This window comes from Sardina pilchardus, chromosome 19 (genome assembly GCF_963854185.1).
Source record: "Sardina pilchardus chromosome 19, fSarPil1.1, whole genome shotgun sequence".
In the NCBI taxonomy this organism is placed as follows: Eukaryota; Metazoa; Chordata; class Actinopteri; order Clupeiformes; family Clupeidae; genus Sardina; species Sardina pilchardus.
In genome coordinates this window covers 8,611,976-8,629,475 of record NC_085012.1, presented here as the reverse complement: position 1 = coordinate 8,629,475, position 17,500 = coordinate 8,611,976, and the positions used below count along the sequence as shown (strand labels likewise).

General features: G+C 46.6%; 1 protein-coding gene and 1 long non-coding RNA gene across 3 annotated transcripts in view; one reads left to right on the top strand and one right to left on the bottom strand.

The window, feature by feature from the left end:
- ptprn2 (protein tyrosine phosphatase receptor type N2) overlaps positions 1-17,500 on the top strand; it is a 198,235-nt gene that overhangs the window by 20,621 nt on the left and 160,114 nt on the right. For both annotated transcript variants that reach the window (XM_062521704.1, XM_062521703.1), the window contains exon 3: positions 15,975-16,088. In XM_062521704.1, the coding sequence (XP_062377688.1) occupies positions 15,975-16,088 (114 nt within the window). The remainder of the gene's footprint in view (positions 1-15,974; positions 16,089-17,500) is intronic.
- LOC134065620 (uncharacterized) lies at positions 1,802-3,710 on the bottom strand. Its single transcript, XR_009936312.1, has 2 exons — positions 3,259-3,710; positions 1,802-1,963 (listed from the first exon to the last, which is right to left on the bottom strand). It is a non-coding gene; the product is annotated as an uncharacterized LOC134065620 (long non-coding RNA).

Here is a 17,500-nt window from a genome sequence, read left to right as displayed (position 1 = left end):
GTGTTGATGTCGTTCGTTGTGTAGTGGCCCTAGACTCCCCCACTGAAGACAACTGAGCTGGATCATCCCTGCAGGTGAAGCCACAACACCAACACACCGAAAATGAATCCTATTTTCCGCACTGTTTATACCTGAAGAAAACGGAGGCCGATAACAACTAGTGCAAACAATTGAGCTCAATTAAAGCTGTGCAGTCATGAGTGAGAAATGGAGGACTCCCGAGTCCCCCGCCTCACTGATAGCGGAGAAGGGAAATATGGAGACCGCCGTCTGGGGACTCTTATCTTCCCTCCTTCTCTTTCTCTTTCTCTCTCTCGCTCTGTCTCTGTCTTGTGCGCAGTTTCTCTTTCTCTCTCTCCTCACCTCGACTCTATCCATCCCTTTGTTCATTTCTTAATAAGTCTTTCTGAGCCCGTCTGCTTTGTGCCTTTGTCTTTGGCTCGCAGCGCTTTCAGACATTAGCTTGTAGCGAGCTGTTCAGAGGCACATGAAAGGATAATGAGGGAAACACTCCAGCCGAGATGAATGGAGCGGCAGAGACGACCCTGGGAACAGGTGGCAGAGTTGGCTTTTTTGGTTTTGTGGTGTTGAGGTTGTGTGCTTTGGAAGCTGTCAACATGCCGTGCAGATTCTTTTTTCTTTTAAAATTTCAGTGTAATCAGTTGCATGGACACATAATTTAATGGAAATAAATTATGTTTTATTTTTAATGGAAAATGAATCAATTTGGACTTTTATGATTTTCCAACACGCTCTCACAAACTCATGCATCATGAGGGTATTATATCCGGAGAGAGGGAGGAGGTACCACCCCATTCATTTCAATGGCCGTTGCTGGCTAGCTACTTCAGCCAAAAATATATGTAATTGGCGGCCATTTTTAAAAATGGTGCCTGACAGGTGGCCACATTCTCACAAACAAGCCAATTAGATTCCACATTACTGGTGAGTACAAAAGTATGTTGTCTGTGCCACAGTCTGATTGGTGGATGAGCTGGCTGTTTACAAGCTGGGAGTATCAGGCCAGCTCATTTGTGGCTATAATGAGGCACCTAACTGGCCATTTTTTTGTGAAAATGGGGCCAGCTGTGAACACCTGGCAGATGCCATTTTTAAAGATGGCGGCATGTGTAGTGATGTCGAGGATGTTGTGGAGTAGATGTAGTTATCGATCAATCTAGGATCGATTAGTTGGGTATGGTCTCCTGTGTGTGACGTCACTATGATACAACACCAGATTTGGAATAGATAAGTTAATGTAAGCTGTGTGTAAGTTAGCTCCAGGACTGAAGTTATCACCTGTTGGATGTTTGTTAATAAACAGTGTCAAACTACAACCGGAGTCTCATACATCGTGACAGCATGGCGGCCATCTTAGATGCTAACTGGCTGAAGCTAACCCTCCATATCCTGACACCCTGGCGTGCGTCATCCCTGTTCTTGCTCCCATAGTTACATCCCAACATGACTACCTCGATCTGTGTTTCCCAGTCTGAATGTCCCCGAATGAAAGAAAAGCCATTTCCTTCTAATCAAACAATTAGGTGCCTGAAAGCACCGAGGCTCTGTATTCATAAAGCCACTGAATATCAGTCTTCTCCTATCTCTCCTCGGCTTTGCCGTTATTAACATCCCTGGGGACGGGCCTAGTGTTGCAGCACGCAACAGTCACAGCACTGGCAACTGCCTTTGCGGAAGACGGATTTCAGCCGTTCTCCGTTGCCTCTCATCTCCTCTGCCCCCGTTCGTTCTCGCTTTTACATTAAAAGTGCTCTGCGCATGCCAGCATGAGACAAACAGATAACGTTTTTGTGTACATTTATTGGAAAAATAAATAATTGTTAGGAGTGTGTGGGTGACTGGAGCCCAGGGGATGTTGGATGGAGCTGGGCCTGACGGGGCCTATCCTCTGCCTCCCCTGTGCGCTGTTCCGCTGCTCATGGGCCTTCCGCTTCTGGTTGTGCTGCGAACATTAAACAACACAGATTGACACTTCTGTACACTGATATTAAAAGCATTCGTCTTGGAAATTAGTGTAACGTGCCTATTTGGCTGCCATTATCAGAATCGAATCACAGGGCTTATGCCATAAGCCCCTAAAATGGTATAGAAGGGCCATAAGCTGACAAATATTGTATTCGCTCGTTTCTACAATGCAAGGACACAGTGACGCTCTTTTCTGTGGTAACCAGTGTGAAGGGTAATCTACACACTACAGCTCATTCCTCTCACTGTTGCTTTCATAGACTCATCCGTAGGCCCATTCCACGTCTAAGAAATTGCATTACAAATGTTTTTTTTTTTTCCCCTCTGTCTCCTCTACTCTCCCATACCCACCTCCTAAATTATGTAGCTATAAGGTACTGCAGGCATAATTATATGCGCACAATATAGCAGCCCACGCACACCCACGGTGACCTTAATAATGACTACAGACCTGAGACTGTAATCTCTGGGCTTAATTGGGAAATAATTGCACAGTTCAGCACCATTGACAGTGTTCAGACACATTTGAGAGCTTAGTCTGTGAGAGAGAAAAAAAAACTGGCTCAGGCAGGGGCCTCTGAATATAGAAGGTAGACCTAATAACCCAGCTATGGTGCTGTCAGATACTGGCTCAGTGGTCCTATAAAATGAATGCAAATTGCAGCAGTATTGTGGCCAGCACACCGGTTAGTGAAAGTTGCAGTCACCGCTAGGCTGATATTTTTTTTTGGAGGACATTCCCTTGCAAAACTAGCCAACACTGCAACTCTTAACAAGTAAACTTTGCAGACAGAAGACCTTCTTGGAAGAGTTCCTTGTATTTTATGAATATTTCTAGCCTATTTGAATTTGCTCATACAGCAAGCTACGGCATGGAAAGACTAAATTACTGTTGGATGTTTAAGAAATAATTCTCTAGCAAGTCAAACACCAATTGCCTCTGAAATATAGGCCTAAATAGTTTCACATACAGTAGCTGCAGTAGCTCATTTAGTGTCCATTTAGAAGAAGAAAAAAAACTGACCTAGCCCACTCCACGCAGCAATTTAGCCATCTAAAATGTTCATTACAGGGCTGTGTTTTGTGTCTGACCTCCCCCAAAATCAAACTCTGGACACCGTGACATCTATCCCCGGAGAGCTTCCGCTGGATCAGTGGCAGATCTGCTCATCAGCGGCTCCCTAGCAACAGCAGCTCTCTCTAGCCAAACGATGGAGGGCCCAAAGAGAGCTCTTTTTTATCTCTAAAATAACATGATAGTAAACGCCTCACCCTCTCTAGGTCACTCCACATCTCTGAGGGCTCGCTTTTCTCAGTGGGTCGCTGTATCTGCCAAGGGAAGTAAGGCCATGATGTAACAGCCGAGTAGGCTCCCATGTCTTCAAAGGAGATCCATGGCTCAGTTTTTTCTCTGGATGACCAAGCATCCCCAGACATCTCATCGTGTAGCTCACTAGGACGTTCGCGATCAAAAACACTTGAGAGAGAATCGCCTCTATCAATCTCTGGTTCTTCTGGTGCGTCTGTCTTTTGTGCATGATAGTGCATATTTTTGGTCGTCCCAGGATGCACTTGGTTTGGATTTTGTTGATGGTGTATGTGAGGTATTATGGGTATGCGCCCAGAGCACATCAATCCATAGTAATACCAAAGTAAGCCAACGTTCACACCTTCCTTATTCATGGTCACATGCAATGAGGCTCAACTAGATTAAATGATAATGGCAGCACTGTTTCCAAGATTACTTTTGAATAATAATTGTTTTGACTTTGAATCTTGCACAGTTCCACATTAGAATTGTAGAATGTTCACAAAAGCTCCACAGGATAGTGGTTGCTTCCGGAACAAACAGTTGAAATATTGAAATAGAAACATTTGGTTCCAAATAAAGCAAACAGAGGAACTGCAAACATTAGCTAGCCTAGCCAATTTCGTTCCTTATAGATTTAATGTCAAATTTAGTATGGAGTGCTGCCTTGAAGCTCAATAGTAATTTTATATTGCATATTTGAAGTTCTAAAAAAAATCATGGTGAGATGAGAAAAATTAGGACATTTATAGTGTGGTCGTATATAAAAGATAATTCCATAGAAATAAAAGAATATGCTGTTTTATTGCCGTAATTAAAATAATATGGTGATGTTCTTCCTCCCTGCTCAGTTGGCGTTACAGTCTGTTTTCCCTGTATCAGCCAGCTGTCTCTCCATTGTGAACTGAAAAAGGTTACATAAAACATCATATAGCACAAATCTATCTCACAGCTACCTAAATGAAAACAAATAACAAAGCCGTGTGGCTTCTGTTAGAACACTTTATGGGTCTTACCCTCTCCAGGTCACCCCACATAGAGGAGGCTTTTGGGGAGTCCCTGGGTGGCTGTATCTGCCATGGGAAATAAGGCCAAGTTGAGTCCGCTGGGAAGGCCTCCATGTCCTCAAAAGAGATCCACGGCTCAAATGTGATGTGCTCCAGAGGCTGGTGCGGCCAAGCGTCATCAGTCCGACTGACCTGTCCACCCACTGACGCTGAGGTCAGAGAGGCCTCGGTGCTGATCGGTGCTGTGACAGAAGGACCGTGACGCCCCGCTGAGTCAGAGATCGTTTTTGTCTGAAAAGTGTCAGTGAGAGAGATGATACCGCCCGAGTCCTCAGGGGGCTCGGCCCTTCTCAGCCTCCTTGTCTGGCTGTATCTGTGCAAGGCCACGAGGGCATCTGCAGAACCACAGCACATTACTGCGCAGTAGAGTAGGCCCAACACAAAGTTACTGCCTTCCTTCTTCATAGTTCAGATAAAAAATTATAAAACTGTTGAAACTGTTGTCCGGTTAGAAATGGACTCTTGTCTCTAAGGATACCAGTTCATAACACCATTATGACATCACCAAACCCACTCACTTATTTTGGCAATGTACTGACATGGGTTTGGAATGGTTTTGTTTTCCAATAAATAAAAAACAAAATACCTCAGATTGATCAATGTTTAATTAAGGCATCCCTCCCTAAAGATAAAAGTATAAGCCACTGCCACATTATAATACATCTGTAAAAAAAACCCAGCACGATTTCAACATAACTACTTTAGATCAAATAGACTAATACAGTATGAAACTTCAGTTCAACTTCAGACCATAGATGTGTCTGGTTTTTTTATGTTTTATTAGGTCGTTGAAGTGAATTAATGTCTGAAAGTATCTGTGTTGAAATTAGTTGGATAGTTTTTTTGTGATGGTGTGGAAAGGCTCTCATTTTTTAAAAGTGGCATATAAATACAACTATTGTCTTCCATTTGCAAGAAATAAATTGCGATTGTGGGTGAAACTTGCTCTGAAGGCATAATCGGTCCATCACCAGTAATATTCATTTCCAACAAACATGGGGTAAACAACCATCCATCCATTGTCTAGATGTCTAGAGAATTGCAAAATTAGTCTGTTGTGTAATTTGTATGTCATAGATGAGTAGATTTACTATTTGTCTCTTTTGATATTGAAATAAATGCATGATTAAGTAAAAGCAAAGCAGCTTTGTTCTGCTTACCAATTCCAGATTGAAAATTGTAAATATGTTCATGTCATGACTCTACTCTAGATGCCTTGTCAATCAGGTATTTTTAAGTTGTTTCTAAGAATCATTTGTATCACTGCATTATGATGAAGACCATGACATATGCATGTTATTGCTGTTGAAACATTTGTATAATATGAATGGGAAGTTTCATCTTGAGATCAGACTTGAAATGAAGGTTTGCATATTAACCGTGTGTTTAATGCGCTGTGAAGATGCCGAAGCAACACAAGCCCATCCAGGTCACAAAGACCTCAAAGGGGGGGTTGGTGGGTAATAAAGTCGGCAGTTGGATTAAGTTGGAAGATTGCGTAGGAGTTGAATGGAAACTCGGCTCATCCATAGAGATTACCCAGGTCAGGGAAATGGCTTTTGGAGATGCGAGAGGCTGATAGGCGGCCGGGGGCCGGGGCCGGGGCTGATGAAATGGGCCTGCTGATGGAGTTGAGTAGGCGCTGCCTGGTTTGGTTCTGATAGCCCTGGGATCAGCCTGCAGGTTAGGCTGGCCCCCCCTGGCTGGGTGAAGCGCAACCCAATAACCAGAGTAAATCAAAGCAGCGAGGTTTTCCAAATCACAGAGTGCATCAGATGCTGCTGCTGCATCAGATGATATTAGGGGCTGTCTATGCCCTCAGCCGGAGAACGATAATGGTGTTTCATAGCCCTCCTCTGGGGAGGGAGGCACACACACTCGGAGCAGCGTCTCATGCCAGCCCATTGACAGATTTGTCCGCCGGGCTGTCACACTAGAGTGATGACTATTTAGGACTTAATAAGGCAATCAAGGATTGTTTATGCCCGTCAGGGGCATGCTTTACTTAGTGGATGAAGGCGCGTGTGTGTGTGCATTAGTGTGTGTGTGTGTGCGTGTGCGTGTGTGTGTGTGTGTGTGTGTGTGTGTGTGTGTGTGTGTGTGTGTGTGTGTGCATTAGTGTGTGTGTGTGTGCATTAGTGTGTGTGTGTGTGCATTAGTGTGTGTGAGTGTGTGTATGATTATTGCACTGTAGGCTACTTATTAAAAGCTTCTCTTTTTTCAATCTCAGAATTGTACACAGAAAATCAGGCACATAGGCAGACATACACATGCACACACACATCCATATTCACATTCACTTTTATAATAAACATTGGCACCAAAAACAATAAGAATTCAATAAGAAAAGAAATACAGTAGGTAGGAAAATTGCCATCAGTTGCAAAGTGTCATCACCATCCCTGTGCCCTTGGACCTGGTACAGAAAGACAACATTTCTTTCACTGATCCTTTTTGTGCCACTCACTGTTTCCATGGTTACCTCTCTATACAGTTTCCACTCCTTTTTCCTCCCTCGCTCTATTCCTCTGAATGAAAGAGAGGAAACACGATGCGCTAATCAAGCAATTAGACATATGAAAGCAGCAGCACTCTCCTCTCGCAGACCCAACAGACAGCTCACACTCCCCTCGTCGCGCTATCTCACCGTTATGAAAACACGACTCAGAATCTGCAAGAGAGGCAATATGGCCACATCTAGCAGCACAGGGGGAAACAGGGAACGCCTTGTCGGCGTGTTCATTAACGGTGCGTTAGAAGGGAACCTCGAGACTCGGCCTCACCCCTCGCCCTCGCCTCGCCTCGGTCTCATCATCAGCGGTGAACTTCCCGCTTTTATTTACGGACATTTTAATTTCGTGCCGCCACGGCCCCCCCCGCTGAGAGTAATAATAACCAAACTAATATAACAGTCGGCAGCTTTCGCTCTCTGCCAGTGCTGCGTGGCGCCGGGCGCGGCACGGCCTGCCCACATTGGCTGCCCGCACCCCATTCGGTGCCCGGCACTTCGGATTTCCAGGCGTGAAGCGGCCGCCATTCAATTATCCTCTCGCCTCTGAAAATTGCCGGTGTGAAGTGGTTTGTAGTGAAAATGGACCATGTGCATTGCACAAATGTACTACTATAGGTACGAATAGAGCACGGTGCATACAGAGCTTTTGTGTTTTACATACAGATTCAGTAATAATGTACATTTATAAGGACATGCTGAGGTTTTGTTAAGGTCTCTGTTTCTTCTGTCTGCTGCATAATGGATGCTTTGGTGAAGGGAGTATTGTGTTGCTGTGTGTCGATGTGTTAGTTCTTGTACATGTGTAATAATTATGTAAATACATAGTTATAAGCGCATCTAGCTGATACAATATAGAACGCAGGGAATTATATTTTCAGACATCAAATCCCCTCTGTCATCAGTCTTAGTTCTTGTGTGTGTGTTTGCTCTGAAAGTGTGCGACTCTATAAAAGATTAAAGAGCCTCTGTGCGAAATCTCCAACCGAGCATCTTTTCCTGGATGAGCGTGGCAGGGGCTGTGTTTGTATGCGAGCTCCATCCTATCATCATGACTGCCTGACCTTTCCTGTCATTTGCTCTGGAGATACAGTGGAAGATGTCTTAGGATGCGTGGCGGCCGGCCTCGTAGACAGACGGGCTTGTTTGTCGCTTGACATTTTCCCTCCGTCTCCGCTTTTCGGCTAATGGCGATCGGGGAGCTGCCGACGGAACGCGTCCCCATGGGAACGGCTAGGAAGCGCTCGGCTCGCTCCTCTCGGGAGGAAACGGGGCCGCCCCCCACCCCTCCACCCCCCTCGGCATCATGATGATGTCGGCACGCTTCCTGACAACGGAGGTCGCTCGCGACAGCCGTCGAGCCGCAGTGGCTCATCAGAATGCGTGGGATGAATTGACGGTTTTATGCATAAAAATTCGGCTGACTCATTTTTCTGTATTCTGCTGTTCCCAAGCGTCCTTAAAAGACTTTGCCGCTAGAGGATGGTGCTGCTCTCCCTCTCACTTCCGCCCATCCACGTGGCCTCTCTCTCTCCCTCCTGTGGGAAAGATAGCGTCCACATGGTCCGCGTGGGTGGGTAAAAGTTTGCACTAAATCATATTCATCAGACCTCTGGAGTCTTTTGCGCTTGTTGGTGCTTGTTTATAATGCCCTTGGCAGACGCGGGCCAGTCAGTTATGTTTACTGCCAGTTAATGCTGGATATTTATTGAGCCTGACCAAGCACGCATTGAATACCATCCCTCTCTCAACTCGATCATGGAGAAGTGTTATGGTGTAATGGTGTGGTAGCGTTGGTTTGATTGGAGCCCTTCCGTGCCCCTGGGGCTGTGGTGTCTGCCGGAGTGGCTGAGTGCAAAGAAGATTGTAAAGTGGCGTGGCCTCGCAGGATAGTGATTTTGCCTTGATTGAACTTCTTTCAACTACCAGTCTAGGCTATTTAAGTACTCATTATTCTATAATGGGTCTGTTCTGTCTGTCTGTCTCTCTCTCTCTCTCTCTATCTCTATCTCTCTCTCTCTCTCTCTTTCTCTCTATCTCTCTCTCTCTGGGTATATCTGTCTATAATGAGTCTATGTCCTGTCTCTCTCTCTCTCTCTCTGGGTCTTTTTATCTCTGGGTTTTTGTACTCTTCATTACTCTCTATTGTTCATTATTCTTTCCACAAATACAGGCCGGATGAAGATGGCCATGCTCTCATCTCTGCCTGGTAATATGATGCTATCAGGGTTATAATTCAGTTGCTTTAGCATCCACTCACTGCTCTCCACAGTTGTTAGACTTCTTCTGGCTAATTTAACACGATTTAGAAACAAAAATACATATTCCAACCCAATGCAAAAAAAACATATCTGTGAAATACTGGGGTGTCAGGGGTGGCGGTATTTGTGTGTGTATTTACGATGAGGCTATCTCATTCAGTTCAGATCAGTTCTTTTGAATTATGAAATTGTCGTCCATGGTTGACCATGTACCAAAGCCTGTATCTAGTATCTCAACACCTGAATGCAGGCGTCAATCAAGTGTGAGTCATCTAGACGGACAGAAAGTGCTCAAAGTTAGAGCTCAATATGCAGACTAGCTGATTTCACTCTGTGCTTATCGACTCGCACAAAAGCGAGCAAACAAAGGCAAACTGTCGGAGCATAATTAGATTGGAACTGTTCATAATATCGTACCCCTCTTGGTCAATTGATTTCCTTAATTGCTTGTGTTATTGTTTCACGCTACAAGGGGGTAAAAAAAAGAGAGAATACATCAGTTGCTTCCCACAAGCCTTAATAGTCTTTTTGTCAGCACCCCCCCTCCCTGCGGGAGGTTCACCACGGTGAGGAGATTTATGAGCGGGCGTCTAGGAGACAGCTGTGGAGGTGCAGCCCGTGTTCCTGCGGCAGTCGGAGGGCTGTTCCGCCACGGGTTCGTTCTTCGACGCAGACGCCTCTCGCGGTTCTGTTATGCGCTCTGAGGCGTGAGCTTATCAGCGGGTATTAACACCCGGGGTGTAGCCAACGAGACATACCGGTGGGATCGACATGATGTCTCCTATTGTGTCAGAGAATGGGGATTAGGAGATTTCTCATCCCGCCTTGTTCCTTTTTTTTTCTCTCCCCTTCCTCGCATGTGTGTCTTCTCGAAAAAATTATTTTCCCGTGCTGATGGCGATGATCTCACAGCTTGCGCTTGTAAACATTTTCCTTTGAAATAGGAAAAAACAGCAGAGCCCCTCCACCCACCACCACCCCCACCCTCACCACCACCACCACCACCACCCCCCACTTCGCTGTTATGTGTGCGCCAGGCTCAAACGCTAAATGGGGAGACCATGTTTACCTCCCAGATCTGAGGAGGCTTAGACAGTAGAGGCCCAGAGCAGACGAACGGGGTGCGGCAGACCTGCTGATTCCGTCTGGTCCGCCGAAAACCCCCTCCCTCCTCGCACAGCACCACCAGCTCCCTCTCTCTCATGTGTTCCTCAGAAACGGAGAGAAAGTATGAAAAGAGAGAGAGAGAGAGAGAGAACAGTGTTGTATCCTCTAAAGCATTAGCCAGGTTGGAAAGCGGCGTCACGGTAACAACAAAGTCCTTCAAAATCACGGGTGTTAGTCAGACAGACCGTCTGTTTTCAGTTGATCAAACTGCGTGGATCCTCTTGGTGCCCCCCCCCCCCCCCCCCCCCCGCCCCCCCCCCCCCCCTGCCTCCCGCCCCAGTGGCACTGTCAAAACTTGCTTGCTCAAGCAGTCCTGCACCCCCCCCCCCCAAAATAAATCAACACCCGACAAAACAAACACAGTCGTCTATGCGTCACAGATTGCAAGTAGCATAGCATGATTTAATTATTTAGCTTTGTCAGAATAATAAATATAACATGAATAATTAAATCTAAAGAGACAAAGGCAGGTAAAGGAAAACGCTTACACTTGACACGTGCGTATCCCTGACACTGAATTCACAGGAGGGGAAGCGCGGACATTTAGAATCCTGCCGTTAAAAATAACCGGTGCTGCCGTTCACACCTCCACAGATGGCTTCTCGGCTCTGAGGGAGGCGAGGTGAGAAGAGGCGCGGATATTTCTGGATATGACTTCCTTTTCCACCATCACCGATGTTGTGAAAGCACAGATCCATTTATCGATGCAAGGCTTTAATTCAGAGCCATTTTAATTCGGAGCCATTCGGCTTTTCTTAATCCTCCATCTGATTCATGGCCATGATTAAACTCCCTCTCAACCTTTAATGGCCTTTCTACACCTGACTCATTTTTTTTTTTGGATAATGGAAGCTCTTTGGTAAGCTTGTGACACCACATACTTCACAGATATCAATAAGCCAAGAGTCTGGGTCTGAGTCTGTCATGTCTGACAAATTTAAGAATTGTCAAGTCTTTAAAATCCCAGACACTATACTTGAACATATTTCAGACACGACACGGTCACGTCTTAGAAGCAAATTAGTCAGCGTGGTCGAATTATCGACTGATTGAGCATCTCGATTGACACCTCTGAGGAGAAAATCAATGTCAGTGCCATATTTAGCTCTGTCGATTGTAGAAGGGTCAAGCAGGGGTCAGGCCAGACGAAGCAGCGAAGAGAGATGAATCTGTCAACATGCGTTACATCCGTTACCTGCCAAGCTCTCCAGGGCCTGTTTTTTATGCCTAATCCAGTCTCCATCTTGTGGAGAGAAGACCTTACTACAAGCTAATCCAGATAAAACCATGTCATGAGTCATCTCGTGTGTGTGTGTGTGTGTGTGTGTGTGTGTGTGTGAGTGTGTGTGCACGTGCCCTCGTGTTTTCGTAGGCGTCTTGCAGGGCAGGCATTACAAAAACAGCTGCTGCTTCAATGAAACTCATTTAGAGAGATTGATAGGAGTTTGAATAGGAAAGAAGGAAAGATCATTTTCTGGGAAATAAGACACATATAAGCCACAAGATGGATAATGATTCTGAATCTCAGTGATGACACATTTGTATATTGTGGGACTGAGACTAATCGTTTCACAGGGAGTGACTGTATCGACATTCTCTGCTTGTTATGCTGCCGAGACAGTTGCAGTGGATAATATGAATGTGAATGTAGTCTGTGAATATAGTTTTAGTGAAAGAGGCTTACGATTAGGAGTCTATGTGCATTTATTAATTCAGTTCAAATTGACTCATTGCTGTTGCTAAAGCCAATAAAGGCTTCTATCAGTTTCACCAGCAAGCGGAAGCTTAAAACTACACATCTGCGTAGAATGATGTATCCTGTAATGTGTGGTCCTTACAGTGGCTGTCACCAGCTGTAAAACAATTCCGACGCGTTTTTAACAAGATTCAGTGGCGTGTCAGCCCGGAGAGAATTGCCGTAGCCATTGCCCCCAGCCTATATATCAGAAGGTCACATTGTAATTACACTGTGTTGATCTCTGTGGCCATTTCATCCTATTGAATCCTGCCACAGCTTTTCTCATCTCTCAGTGCTGCTGACTGGGTAGGAAGAGAGGAACGGAGGCGCAGCATAAGCATCAGTGAAAAATGCGCATCTCCAAACCTGCTTGAACACATTTTTATTATATATATATATATATATATAAATATATTCCCCTTGTGTCCTTTCCTTGCACTGTCTGCTCCGACTAGCTTTCAGCTTCCCCCTTCAGCCTGTCTACTACACAGACGCCTGTCGCGCGTGTGTGTGCGTGTGTGTGTGTGTGTGTGTGTGTGTGTGTGTGTGTGTGTGTGTGTGTGTGTGTGTGTGTGTGTGTGTGTGTGTGTGTGTGTGTGTGTGTGTGTGTGTGTGTGTGTGTGTGTGGAGCGGTACTGAAAAGCACAACATGGATCTATATTTGAGCATAATCACTGTAATTAAAATGTTCTTATTTCTGGCAGCGGCTGCAGGATAAACTATTGTCAACGGTCGCAGCGGTTGTCATGGAAACAGACAGGGAGACAACCGCCCTGCTGGTGGTTATGTCACCACGGCGACGCTTATGTAAGGGGGGGGAGGTGGGGGTGGGGGGGGGGGTGGGGGGTTGCAGGCGCAGCATGGCGCTACAAAAGGGGTTGTGTGCACAAGATTTATGTGAAAGGTATGACAGAGGAGCAGGAGATGTTTCAAAGGCTCCTGATATGACCTGACAAGAGCATAAAGAGAGGAGCTGTAAGGTTAGTGCTGATGAACTGATTCAAGTCTTCGGCTTTATGGTCGTTCCCATCTCTGTGTGTCCTCTCTCTCACACACACACACACACACCCTCTCTCACACCCCTCTCTTTCTTTCTCTCCCTCTCTCTCTCTACTTCTTCTTCTTTATCTCAAATGTTCTCACTCTTGTCTGCTCATTCTCTTTGCTGTCTTTGACACGGCGGCCCTCTCCCTGGCCTCGTCCTTCCTTTGTAGTCTCCTCTTAGCTGTGATTGCCCTTATCTGCTCTCTCTCTCTCTCTCTCTCTCTCTCTCTCTCTCTCTGCTGCTCCTCTAGCCTGTCCTTTTCATTTCATATCTGTTCTTTCACTCCTCTCCATGGTCACTTCCTCACTCGTCATCCTCTCTCTCTCTCTCTCTCTCTGTCTCATTCTCTCTCTTCTCATCTATTTCTCTATCTCCTTCCCTTTTCTTTCTCACATCCTCTCTCCCTCACTCTGTCATTCTCTCTCATCTATTTCTCTATCTATTCCCTCTCTTTCTCACACTCTCCTTCTCTCATTCCCTATCCCCTTTCTTTCTCACCTTCTCTTTCTCTCACCTTCTCTCTCTCTCTCTCTCTCTCTCTCTCTCTTCCTCTCCTCCCTCATCAGTAGACTGCTCTCCATATCTCTGGGTGTTGGCAGGACTAAATTGCGACGGCTCTGCCTGTTAAGTCGTCACACCCTCCTGCCCGCCTCGCCGTCTCTCTCTCCAGCCTCCCGTGCCACCGCCGTCCAGAAATTACATCCAGTTCCCCATTTTTTTGATTCATTTTTGTCCCCTCCTCTCCTCCAAATAAAAGTTCCTCTCTTTAATACTTGCTTTAACTCCTCGGTGACCTGTCAGGGTTGAACTCCTTGGCCTCGCTGGGGGGGGGAGAACAGCTAACGTGTCGCAACGCTACGGTGTGGAAAAAAAATAACACCCAACATGAGCGTCGACGTTAGCCGACGACAAACCGGAGGAAAAAGAGAAGCTCTTTTGAACCGTGCTGATTTTGTGACACCCCGATTACGGTTCTGATTCCGGCGGTGGCCGGCGGCTCGCAGATGATGTTTCCAGGGAGACAGAGGGGAAGGGACTGTAATTAAAAGCTAATGTCTGGTCTTGGGAGGCCGGAACGCCCAGCGACGCAGCCGTGTGTGTTCCGATCATAATGATCAGCTGCCTTAATGGTGAAAGTAATAACACAATTTTCCATATGCGCAATCACATGCAATTAACCCGGCTGTCATGTCTGAGTGTGTCTTCAGAAAGCATCCCCCACACACCTGCACACGGCCGCCTGATGCCTCCCTCATAAAGGTGTGCATATTTATGTATGGAAATTGCCGACATTTTCAAGGCTGTCATGTTTTCAAGACAAGGTGGCGTATTGCGCGACATGTCTTCCCTCTGCAATTTTGTAGCTTCGTAAATATAACTGCATGTGAGGCTTTCATCGCTGCAAAATGGTGTCTAAGTGTCTTACCTGTAATTACCCGGAGTGTGGAGCTGGAAGCGCTGGTTGTCCTTGCTGCCACCGAGTCCATTGTGGGAGGTTATTATTATTATCTGCTCAGGTGATTATCGCTGCCGCTCGCCATAAGGATTGTGGGAATGTTGCTTCTTAGATCCCACTGGACTGTTTCGGAAGTCCAACTTCAGATTCTGCCCAGTTGCCACTGACAGGGCCATTATGGTAATAAGGCTGATAGAAACCGAGATCTAAAACCTTGTAAGTGGAAGTTGATGGCGAGGAAATAACTATCCTTTTGACAGAGAGAAACCTTGAGCTACACCCTACCTGATAAATGCTGCTGCTGCTGCTGTGTGTGTGTGTGTGTGTGTGTGTGTGTGTGTGTGTGTGTGTGTGTGTGTGTGTGTGTGTGTGTGTGTGTGTGTGTGTGTGTGTGTGTGTGTGTGTGTGTGTGTGTGTGTGTGTGTGTGTGTGTGTCTTGTGTGTGTGTGTGTGTGTGTGTGTGTGTGTAATACAGTACTAACTGGCTATGTCTGCAAGCCATGTTTCTCCAAAGGGGAATTTTCTGTGCTCTGTTTTGCATCATTCATTTGTAAGTAAAACTGGAAGAGAATCTCTGAGGTGAGAAGGAGACAGAGAGAGAGAGAGACAGAGGCACGACAGAAGAACAATGTCCCCTGAAATAACCGGGGGGAGAAAACAACAGCTCTCGGGTCATTTATATTCTCCAGGAGCCAGGGCTGAATCTCCCAGCATCCTTCAGCAGCTCCTCCAGCTCCAGATAGCCGCTGAATTATGAAGCCGATTGGAGCCTTGGCTTGGGTTGCCTAGCAACGGCCTATCAAGTGGAGCAGAGGCCCCGGCGATGGGGCTTGATAAGCAGCCTCCGATAAGAGGTGTGTGCTGATGGCCGAACGCTTATCTGAGCGCTGTCAAAAAAAAAGAGCGGAAAAAAAAGAATGAAAGAGAGAGAGAGAGAGAGAGAGAGAGAGAGCAGGGGAGGAATAAAAGGAAGGAGAGAAAACAGCTGCTAGCCCCCCGACGGCTATTAGCACCCCAAACAGCATCTCAAGGTTTACAAGGAAAAGTGTCACTGGCGCAAACAGCCCGAGTCCTTTCCAGAGGCCACAGAAGGACACAGATGTTCCTTTCTCACACGGCTGAGGCGGAGGCCTGCGCAAAGAGCCCTCCCACCCAAAAAATATCGTCTGGACAGAAAAAAAAGGGTGTTTTGTTGTGGAGGTTTTACTGTATGTGTGTGTGTGTGTGTGGGGCTAAAATATGAAAATGGCAGGTTGGCTAAAGGGTGCTCCTGGGTACTGTACTTAAGAACTTAAGAGCTGAGTTAACCTTTGTTTTTAATTACGCTACCTGTGGTTCTAGTTTGGCAAATGCACCCTTGTGTTTTGCCTAAAATGTTTTAATCTCTCTCTTTCCATGCCTGTGTGTGTGTGTGTGTGTGTGTGGTCTTGTTGCAGACGGTGTGTTTGGGAGGTGCCAGGCGTTCCCAGTGACCGAGGCGTACTCCTACGATGTCTCTCCCTCCGCCCTGCGCCAGCTCAGGTCTACCCTCCAGAAGCTGGCCCACCGAGGTAAGATCCCGCCGCCCGCCTGCCCGCCTGCCCACCTGCCCACCTGTCTGGGTGGTCATACTCAAATCTGCATATTGTCCACCTACATCTGCCTAAATAGACCTACTCTGTCTGTCAGCCTTTATTTTCTGGTTTCTTTTTCTGACCATCTTTTTCTGCCTATATGCTTGTTTATTAATCATGACCTTGTCTCCTAGATTCACTGTTTTAAGTTGCTAGTTAGCTAGATAGATAGTTAGATAGATAGATAGATAGATAGATAGATAGATAGATAGATAGATAGATAGATAGATAGATACTTTATTGATCCCCAAGGGGAAATTCAAGGTCCCAGCAGCTTAAGACGCCACACACAACATACACTACAATGTAAGCAGGATGATCAAATCAAGCAAATCACCGTGAGCAAATCAACAAATCAACATGACTAAAAACAACTTTAAGTGCTCCAGCCTCGTCTCGTCCATTGTTGGGCAGTGAGTTCCGCTGCAGGCATCTCTGTATCTCTGTGTCTGTGTCTCTCACTTTCTAATCCGTACCCTTCAAAGTTTGAGCGTGCAGATTTGTGTTCAAACGCCCGCTTATGTTAACGGCCGACGAGCCGCAGAGGAGCCAGCTCTCCCCCGGCCCCTCCGACGCGGTACAGTGCCCAAGCGGGTACAGTCGGCACCTAATTGACTGGCGCTCGTACAGCAGGTTTCTCCCGTGCTAATTTTCCAAATGAGCGAGCGCACCACCGCCTGGGTAATTGCGTTAGGCGTGCACCCCCCTCCCCACCATCAACCCCCCCGCCACCCCCCCCCCCCCTTCCCCAACCTGCCCGCTCGATAAGTGCAGGCTGTCTAATTGGCTTGTTGGAGAGGGTCAGTGCGGAGGGGGGAGAGTAAATGTGGGGCGAGATAGAGAAGGAGGTGGGGGGGTGGGGGGGGGGGCAGCGAGGTGGGGGCACGCAAGGCCAGTCTGAGAGGAATGAGGTGGTCTCATCACTACACTACTGGTCATCAGTTCAGCCACGGCTCAGCGTAGCATCACAGAGCAAATCCCCGCTGAGGGCAGCAGACGGACTGACCTCAGAGTCACTGGGGCCGTGTTAGCGCAGGAGTGCAGTGTACTCTCCCGTCCAGCCCGTCCACCACTCTTGGCTTGTGTTGTACTCTGTGTATACCTGTATGCAACACTCTGATATTGTGCATCATGGAGTGTTGATGGGGGAAAAAGGTGATAGCTATTTTCATTTCTCTCGCTGTCTGACTCATTGAATAAAAATATCGAATTTGTAAAAGTACAGAGAGAAATAAAACTCGGAGTCCTCGCTTCATCCCTTTGAGAAAGTGTGTGTTTACTGTGGTGTGTTCATGCGCAGGTCACCAAGGTGACACTCACCAAACAACCTGCCTGCTCTTCATCTTAAT